At 28.8% G+C, this 10,058-nt stretch overlaps 1 protein-coding gene across 2 annotated transcripts; it reads right to left on the bottom strand.

Annotated features, from left to right (window-relative positions):
- Window positions 1-558: 558 nt before the first annotated feature.
- On the bottom strand, window positions 559-4,125 carry LOC122514836 (actin-related protein 5). Of its 2 annotated transcripts, XM_043631913.1 has the most exons (8): window positions 3,764-4,125; window positions 3,366-3,680; window positions 3,007-3,287; window positions 2,615-2,833; window positions 2,228-2,529; window positions 1,976-2,156; window positions 1,264-1,895; window positions 559-1,228 (listed from the first exon to the last, which is right to left on the bottom strand). In XM_043631913.1, the coding sequence occupies exons 1-7, from the start codon at window positions 3,864-3,866 to the stop codon at window positions 1,272-1,274; spliced, it is 2,025 nt and encodes a 674-aa protein (XP_043487848.1). In that variant the 5' UTR covers window positions 3,867-4,125; the 3' UTR covers window positions 559-1,228; window positions 1,264-1,271. The 2 variants fall into 2 exon arrangements, with proteins under 2 accessions (XP_043487848.1, XP_043487847.1); XM_043631912.1 differs by having other exon boundaries at window positions 559-1,895.
- Between the last annotated feature and the right edge of the window lie 5,933 nt (window positions 4,126-10,058).

The following is a 10,058-nucleotide window of genomic DNA, read 5'->3' as shown; positions in this document are numbered from 1 at the left end:
TTGATCTGCGGTGACCTCAATCTGTGATAGTTAACACGATGGATATTATACTTAAAATTAAGGATTTCGTTTAACTAAGTTTGACACATGTTTCCTTTTCTTTTTTGTTTAGTGAACACACAAAAAAGAAAAAAGAATATATTCATTTTATTATTATTATTATTACTATTATTATTATTATAATTATAATATAGTTGATAGCTTTGCGACCATCGGAAATTTGGTCCAATGTATCTCATCGATATCATAAAGAATGCAGATATGTTAATTGATCTGATATATTGGAAAATTCCTCAGGAAATGTCTGTAAACTTTGTCCTTTCAAAAGCGTGTAGAAAAACACCTTTGTGATTTGTTCCTCGATAAAAATAGTATATTAAGAAATGTAGTTGTGTATTATATTACAATACGAAATGAAATAAAAAAATTGTATAGAGAGAAAGAGGGAGAGAAAGAGGGAGAGAAAGAAAAGGAGAGAGATTAAAAAGGAAAAAGAAAAGAAACAAATAACAACGCGTAAAGGATTATAATAACAATGGAAGAAAAGGAGAGACGATGTGAATTTCTTTGGTATAATTTCAATGAACTTATGTTATCGCAATGAAACTCAATTATTTCTCATACGCTAAGTAGCACGCGCGTTTTCTCGTTGATATTAAAATTAATGATTTTGATTTGCTTTCATTGAGAACGTTCCTTTCTTTTCTTTTTTTTTTCTCGCAATGAGATATGCAGGGTCATTAAATATTAGCGATTTAATTTCCAACAGAGTTAATGATATTTTCAATATGTTGTTATGTGATATTGTGATTTTAGCGTAAGCCAAGATATTAACTCAATTGAAGTGTACTGTGAATGAGGTCGCTGTAATCAATTATTGAACTGCTAAGGTGAGGGATCATTTTCACATTTTTTAGGCCATCCAAAAGTATCTAATTGCACAGATATCGACTGTTCTCAGAGAGATAAGAAAAGAATAAAAAATAACCTACCCAAAATAATTGTCTCTGACTGCTAAAAAAAAGAAAAAAAAAAAGTGCGATGTAAAAGAAATGTATATTATAATTAGTATAAACAGACTACAATGTAGTTTGTTCGTAATAAAATGAACGAACAAAAACACTTGTGTAATAAAGTAGTAATCATTAACAAATTTCTTACTGGTTTTTTTTTTGCTCTACCTCTTATACTTTCACCCTAAATCGGATTACGCCAGACTTTTATAATTCTTTTTATAATATTTTATAATATTTTATAATTTTATAATTTCTTTATTCAATCTCAACATCGATTATAGCATCTTCAACGATTACTTGTTCGCATGTTACAGGAACTTGTAATATAGGTAAGGGATCAGGTGATCGTGTATACATGTTACTCGCGGTATGTTCCTTTAAATATTCACCACCTTTTTCTTCATACTCTTTACGGGTTACAAGATATTCCGGTAGATTACCACTCAAGCCAAAATCTCTTGCACCGTACCAAGAATCTAGGCTGGTATTTTTTGCTACGTTTATTTGAAAGCTCGAACCAAATGGTCTTATTTCTTTGAGTTCACGTTTGAGTCTTTCGAGCAATCCTGGAAATGCTGTTGGTCCACCGGTCAGAAAAACGTTGCTTACCAATCGCTTTTGTTGTACGGGGGAATAAAGTTTTAAAACAAATTCAATTGTCTCTGCTATGCCAGCTTCGATGGAACCTATCATCGAAGGCTGAAAAAGTAATTCGGCTGCTCTCAATCGTTCCACTCCGACATGTAATTGATGGGTTTCTCCAGGAATCAAGGGAACACTAGAACCGGCACCATCAAATTCTGGATCATGATGACGAAGAACGTCTTCGAGTTCTAATAGTTTTTCTTGTTCTAATTCTGAATCCGAGTCACCGCCTTCCTATAATACAAAATGTATTCTATTATTAGAACTAACTCATTTCTTATATGCTGTATATATAATAATGAAATTTTACTAACTCTATTAATAACTTTATATACATCCCAGTCTTCGTCTCTCATACCAAAATCATCATCACGTTTGTCTTTCCTTGCTAATTGACTAATTATACGCATTCTTTCCTGTGCTGCTGCTGTTCTACGTTTGGCCATATCTTGTCTACGTTGTCTCTTTGCCATACGTTTGTCTAATATTTCTTGTCTAAAATATACAATATTATTTATTAATATTTTCCCATACTTATATTTCTAATTAATTTTAAATATATTTGCCTTCTCTTTCTAACACCAGCAATCCATTCTTCGAAATCTTGCTGATCCTTCGGTTGAAGACTTGATTTTATTTTTGGCTTTTGATCCTCCATAACGATGTTCTCTTCTTGCGAATTGGCAGCAACAATCTTTTGTCTGGTTCTCTCTACCTTAGCTTGCAAATTATTTATCATTTTAATTAGATCCGCTTCGTTTGCCAGAGAATAAGTTTTCAATGCTTGATCGAACTCATCCGTTTCACCTTCTTCCAAAAGATCTTGTATTGCTAATAATTGATTCAATTGTTCCTCATCTTCAGCCAACTATTTTGGTCGAATGTTTTAAATTTATATTACATTCAATATTACACAGAATAATAATAATAATAGTAATAATAATTTCTTTTACCCTTTCTTCTCTCTTTCTTGCATTGATTTCCATCAATCTCCTAGCTAATTCCCTTTTCCTTTCTTTCTGTTGTTCGATGGTTAAACCAGGAGTACTTGCAGGTGCGATGTAAGGTAATTGAACTCTTAAGACATTGGCGTCGTAATAATCTGGATCAGCCCATTTGGAAACAACTTCTTGATAATTCAATGCGATCATGGAATGTTCGTGTATCAATTCCTACCATTAAAAACATTTAATTAAAAAACTCGCTTAATTGGGGACTGGGGGGATTCGAACCCACGATCTTTTGATTACTAAACAACTGCTCTACCCGTTGAGCTATCAAAGAACCATGAAAACATTTAACTAATTTATACAATAGAGAATATAGGAAAAGAAATTATATTTACTTCTGCACGGCTAAGAGTTATCGCATTAACATGTACAGGATATTTAAGTTGAAGTAATCTGTGCATATAAGACGTAATATGATAACCACCAATATTAATTCTCCTAGCATTTACTGGATCTGCTTTGCCATCTAATATCGGTATTATATGTGTTGTATGGTATCCAATGCTAACGATTAAACCATCTGATGGACAATTATTATGTTGATACGAAAGTAAACAATCAACGCCGTAAGCTATTGATGGTATGTTGTAACATTCGAATAGAAGTTCAGCCATTACTGAAACATATGTGTATACTTAATAAAATGTTATTTTATAACAAAAAGTATTAATCATTGAAAACTAATACAACTTACAATTTCTTGAATAATTGGGATTCAAAAAAGCTTCCGTTAAAATAATTGGATGATTAACGGAACCTTCCGTATCGATTCCCATATGCGTAAAGGTGTAATCGAAGATTTGTTCCTGAGCTTCAAAGTGGGTAACAACATTTCTGTCGAATTGAGTTTTCAATTGAAATCTTACAGCTTCTATGTTCACTATGTCGTTTCCTACTTGAGGTTCTCCGTCTTTCTTGCCACGTTCTTTTCTAGGTTTCGCTATGAGATTCTTAAATATTAACTGCGGTTCCTTTTCAGTAGCCCAACCAACTCTACAATTATATGAACCTGAAATAAAATATTTTAATAGTTACTTCCAAAACACAAAATATTAAATCCTATACAATATTAAATATAAAATTATTTCTTACCATTGTCAATAACCAATGGTATTACCTCAGTCTTTATTTTATGTGGATAAGTATGAATAATATCTGGAACAGCTTTTACATCCTTTAGTTCAAGAATTTCCATATTAAATAATTTAAAATACACTGTATTGAATTACAAAAACATTTGTAAACATAACCTCTTAAACGTCACTGACACTTCATTTATTAATACAGCACTACTATATAGTATTATTAAGATTAAATAAAATGAACAATATATTAAGAATAATTAAATAAATAATTTCTTCTTATAATATTATTAAATAAACTATCATACTTTTAATTAAATGTAATCATTTTGTGGTATCACCTAGAGACAGGAGTAAGGTTAAATTGTGATATTCGCGCGACTGCACTACGTATACGTATAACAACGTATCCGGCTCCGGTTTTATGACTTACGTAGTAATTGCGCGAAATTTACACTTATTTAAATATGAATTTATATTATATCATTATTTTCTATCTTGTGTGATTAATAATTAAATAATATATCAAATATAAAAACTAAAGACATGAAAATTTGTTGATAAACATGCAATTAGTTTTTATATTTCAAGAAATACTTAATGCCAACTCTCGTTTTAAATTAAATAAAAAATAAAAAATAAAAAATAAAAATTAAAACGAGGAGAACAAAGGAAAAAATTCCGAGATCGACAGATAAATGCACGAAAAAAAAAAAACAAACGAACTAATTTTGTTAGAAAAATACGTAACTAACGGTGGCCTATAAAAACGAATAGAATACTTTTACCCGGCATGATTACTTTCATTTATTTATCTTTTCTTTTATGTTCTTTTTTTTTTGTCCTTTTTTGTTTTTAAACGAATGCACCAAACGTGATTGAAAAAGTTGCAATGCTTTGGAACGCGTTTGTGAGATAAAGGGGCTACAATTTCTTTTATTTTAACTCTTAGCGTAGAAATGAACGAACCCGCCGCGCGTGTTTGAATCGATCGATGATAAAAAAGGTTTCTCGAATAAAATTCTTGGAAATTTTGTTTTACAGGAGGAGGAAGAAGAAGAAAGATCTTAGAAGAGAAATAGAAAAATAGGAAAAGAAAAAGAAAGAAGTGGTAGAAGAAGAGGAATAAGATACAAGAGAAAGTTTGGCAAACTTGAAGTTTACATCGGTTGGATGCGCCCGAGCGCTTGAGCGCATCGATTTTATACTTTGTCAAATTCTTTCACGATACTTTCACGCGTTTTACGCTTTCGAGATTTCGGGTCAAACTCGGAGACTAATTTTTCAGTATTACAAGGAAATAAATGCTACCCGAGATAGGACCGAAAAAACTACGCAATCGATATTCCCGACTAAACTTTTTCATCCGAACTTTTTCGTCGATAAATTTTCTCATCAAAATTATAGTTATCTAATATTTTTTTTATTTCTTTTCTTTCTTTCTTTTTTTTTATACAATAAAAATATTCCAACTCTCTAAATTATATATAAAAAAAAAAAGTATTACATGAGGAAAATATTATATTTTTTCCCAAAATAAATAAGTTTTATTTACCATAGCATTATTTTCACAAGTCACCCCGTAATCAAATTATTTTTAATAATAAAAATATTATTTTTTTGTGAATATTTTTTTTTTCTTTCCTTTCTTTTTTTTTTTTATACAATAAAAATATTCCAACTCTCTAAATTATATAAAAAAAAAGTATTACAAGAGAAAAATATTATTTTTTCCCAAAATAAATAAGTTTAATTTACCATAGCATTATTTTCACAAGTCACCTCGTAATCAAATTATTTTTAATAATAAAAATTTTTTTTTTTTGTGAATATTTTTTTTTTCTTTCCTTTCTTTTTTTTTTATACAATAAAAATATTCCAACTCTCTAAATTATATATAAAAAAAAAAAGTATTACAAGAGGAAAATATTATATTTTTTCCCAAAATAAATAAGTTTAATTTACCATAGCATTATTTTCACAAGTCACCCCGTAATCAAATTATTTTTAATAATAAAAAAATTTGTTTCTTTTCTTTTTATGTGAAATTGTTGAAAATATCATTAACATTAATATTAGTTACACACACACATACACACAGAGAGAAAACGATCTAATTGAAAAGTTAATACACTTAACTCAGACTTCAAAGGTAGATGGATCATGATTGATCAATATTTTACTCGCGTCTTCTTCCTTATACCCTTCCATCCTTTCTTTTTAATCTTTTTTTTTTTTCCTTACTTCACTCTCCTTTACTTGATTTTGTTTCTTAACCATGTTTCCCCGAAGGGACTTGCGTTGCTTACTCGCTTAACTTGTAATCTCACAAATTTACATATTCAATGAAGCATCTAATTGTAACTTTGTATAGCACAGTGGAAATACGTGTCACTGCATTTATCATAACAAGCTCGAAAAACTTTTAACTAAACTTTTCACCCTACTCTTCTACTTCTTCTACTTCTTCTTCTTCAACATCTTCTACGTGTTTTTCCCTACGTTATCGTTCTTATTTTTTCCATTTTTTTTATTCTAGATCTTTTCATTTAACCCTTGAATTCCGCTATTATTTCGGCGATTGATGATTTGATGAGAAAACAAATGGCAAATTAAGTCAAGTGAAAGTTTTAAATCGCAAAAATTACGGGATTTTAGGTTAGAAAAAAGAAAGAAGAAGGAAAAAAGTATTCCACTTCAAAGAAATTTAGTTAAACAAACGAACGTAATTGTTTTCAAACCCCAATGAAAACAAATTTGAAGATCTGGAGATCTTTTATCATTTAATCTGCCACTGCACAGGACTGTAATTTCGATTGTTTTGTAATTTTCGTTCAACAAACATTTTGTTTCTTGACTTATAACGTCTTTTCTTTTTTTTTCCTTAATTGTAATTTCATTGGTACGAAGAAACGTCTGGATTGAAAAAGGAAACCTAAATAAATAAATAAATAAATAAATAAATAAATAGATAAATAAAAAGAAAAAAACGAGAAGAGAGAGAGAGAGAGAGAGAGGAAGAAAAAGTTAATCGGGTTCGACTTTAATCGATCTTTCTAAAGGTTTTTTTTAATGCAGAACCGTACTCGTTCAAAGTTAGGGTAAAGTAAAGAACAGTATCCAGTAGAAAAACGAAAATAGGTAAAGAAGATTATCGTAGTAGGTAGATTGAGAAGAAGAAGAAGAAGAAGAAGAAGAAGAAGAAGAGGTAGGAAAAGAAGAAGAAAAGAAAAGAGGAGAGAAGAGAGGAAAGGAGAGGAGAATTTGCGGCAAGGAAAGAGTACGACAGAGAAAAATAACTTTATCCTCGAGTTTCATCGTCTCTTACCTTACGTTTCCACGTTTACCGTAGGAGTACTGTGCAACTCTTATACTAATCGCCATGAAACGACTCTTCCAAGAGAATCTAATTGAAAATTTATACAACCAACTAACGAACGCATTAAACATTTTCTTAATTAATATCAAACATTAATTATATTGAGAAGAGAAGAAGGAGAAGAAGAAGAAGAAGAAGAAGAAGAAGCTTCTAAAATGCAACCCGACGACCTATACAGGTGTATGTAGTATGCGTCCGATTATAGATAAGTGTATGAGGATTAATAACCTACCCCTCCTACTCCTCTACCCCTTTCCCATCCGTTCTCTCTGTTTAAAGAGAGGGAGATGCAATTTTCTACCACGTTTGCTATTCTTACCTGTTCATCGACACACTTAAGTGATTAATTAAATTCAATTTTATATGCACAAGGGGTTAAGATACTGAGAAGTAGGACATGAGTATGTGTGTGTGTGTGTTAATGTTATTTTTTTTGTTTTTAAAATATAATTACAACAAAATGATAAAGAAGGAAATTGTTTCCAGCATAATACGTATTAATTTTCTATGGCATTATTTTTTCTTATGGATTGCATTGATAAACCATCAGTAGCTTTAGAACATTGTACAAATTTGTATTCATTTGCTTAAGTTGGATCTTTATCTTTGTAGATACTATAAGAAAACAAGTGAAAGCCAAAATGAAGATTAAAATGTTATTTTAATACATTTATAACTTATGAGAAAGTTTAAATCTTAAATATAAAACGTTAAGAATTATATAAAGTTGACCAATACCTCATCAGGTGTTTGATTTTGAATAAAATGTTTTAGAAAATTGTACAAATCTGTAATAATTTGCTTTAGTTGTATCTTTACCTTTATAAATATAATAAAAGGATAAGTGAAAGCCCAAAATGAAGATTTAAATGTTATTTTAATACATTTATAACTTATGAGAAAGTTTAAATCTTAAATATAAAACGTTAAGAATTATATGTAAAGTTGACCAATACCTCATCAGGTGTTTGATTTTGAATAAAATGCTTTAGAAAATTGTACAAATTTGTATTTATTTGCTTCAGTTGTATCTTTACCTTTATAGATATAATAAAAGGATAAGTGAAAGCCAAAATGAAGTTTAAAAGGTTATTTAAATACTTTTATACTTTTTATGAGATAGATTAAATCTTAAATATAAAATGTAAAGAATTATATAAAGTTGACCAATACCTCATCAGGTGTTTGATTTTGAATAAAATGTTTTAGAAAATTGTACAAATCTGTAATAATTTGCTTAAGTTGTATCTTTACCTTTGTAGATATAATAAAAGGACAAGTGAAAGCCAAAATGAAGATTAAAATGTTTTTTAAATACTTTTATACTTTATGAGATAGATTAAATCTTAAATATGATACATTGAGAATTGAAGTGGATCAATACCTCATTAGGTGTTTGATTTTGAATAAAATGCTTTAGAAAATTGTACAAATTTGTATTTATTTGCTTCAGTTGTATCTTTAACTTTGTAGATACTATAAGAGGACAAGTGAAAGCCAAAATGAAGATTAAAATGTTTTTTAAATACTTTTATACTTTTTATGAGATAGATTAAATCTTAAATATAAAACGTTAAGAAAAAAATGATATAAAGTTGATCAATACCTCATTAGTTGTTTGATTTTGAATAAAATGCTTTAGAAAATTGTACAAATTTGTATTTATTTGCTTCAGTTGTATCTTTACCTTTGTAGATACAATAAAAGGACAAGTGAAAGCCAAAATGAAGTTTAAAAGGTTATTTAAATACTTTTATACTTTTTATGAGATAGATTAAATCTTAAATATAAAATGTAAAGAAAAAAATTATATAAAGTTTATCAATACCTCATCAGGTGTTTGATTTTGAATAAAATGTTTTAGAAAATTGTACAAATCTGTAATAATTTGCTTAAGTTGTATCTTTACCTTTGTAGATATAATAAAAGGACAAGTGAAAGCCAAAATGAAGATTAAAATGTTTTTTAAATATTTTTATACTTTATGAGATAGATTAAATCTTAAATATGATAGATTGAGAATTGAAGTGGATCAATACCTCATTAGGTGTTTGATTTTGAATAAAATGTTTTAGTAAATTGTACAAATTTGTATTAATTTGCTTTAGTTGTATCTTTACCTTTGTAGATATAATAAAAGGACAAGTGAAAGCCAAAATGAAGTTTAAAAGGTTATTTAAATACTTTTATACTTTTTATGAGATAGATTAAATCTTAAATATAAAATGTAAAGAAAAAAATTATATAAAGTTTATCAATACCTCATCAGGTGTTTGATTTTGAATAAAATGTTTTAGAAAATTGTACAAATCTGTAATAATTTGCTTAAGTTATATCTTTACCTTGTAGATATAATAAAAGGAAAAGTGAAAGCCAAATTGAAGATTAAATGTTTTTTAAATACTTTTATACTTTTTATGAGATAGATTAAATCTTAAATATAAAACGTTAAGAAAAAAATGATATAAAGTTGATCAATACCTCATTAGTTGTTTGATTTTTAACAAAATGCTTTAGAAAATTGTACAAATCTGTATTTTTTCACTTAAGTTGTATCTTTACCTTTGTAGATACAATAAGAAGGGACACACTTTTTTAAACTTATTCATTTAATTATCAAATTTAGTGAAGAAGAAAATCTAGGTCAGTTAGTCCATTTTAGTTTACTCAACGTCTCATATTATAGTTTAAGATTATACAATAACGTTGGATAAAGTTTTTGATCTTATCGGATAGTTCGATTAGAAGCATAGGACAGGATATTGTCTGAGAGTGAGGATTATAGGATGATCATACCTGTGTTCGTCGTCTCTAATGACAGTCGACCTGATTACTCGCTTTACCGATGACTCCTTTCTCTCTCTCTCTCTCTCTCTCTCATAGACGCACACATACACACCTATAAGCATTCTCACACTCTATCGGT

The sequence above is a fragment of the Polistes fuscatus genome, unplaced genomic scaffold (genome assembly GCF_010416935.1).
Source record: "Polistes fuscatus isolate 324 unplaced genomic scaffold, CU_Pfus_HIC Scaffold16, whole genome shotgun sequence".
NCBI classification, from domain to species: Eukaryota; Metazoa; Arthropoda; class Insecta; order Hymenoptera; family Vespidae; genus Polistes; species Polistes fuscatus.
This window is presented reverse-complemented; position numbering and strand designations above follow the sequence as displayed.

Bases quoted from the DNA above. Each gene is read 5' to 3' on its own strand.
- LOC122514836 (XM_043631912.1), bottom strand. From the start codon at position 3,866: ATGGAAATTCTTGAACTAAAGGATGTAAAAGCTGTTCCAGATATTATT. The intron at 3,681-3,763 runs GTAAGAAATAAT...ATTTTATTTCAG, and splicing joins ACCATTGGTTATTGACAATG to GTTCATATAATTGTAGAGTT. The intron at 3,288-3,365 runs GTAAGTTGTATT...CATATGTTTCAG, and splicing joins TCCCAATTATTCAAGAAATT to TAATGGCTGAACTTCTATTC.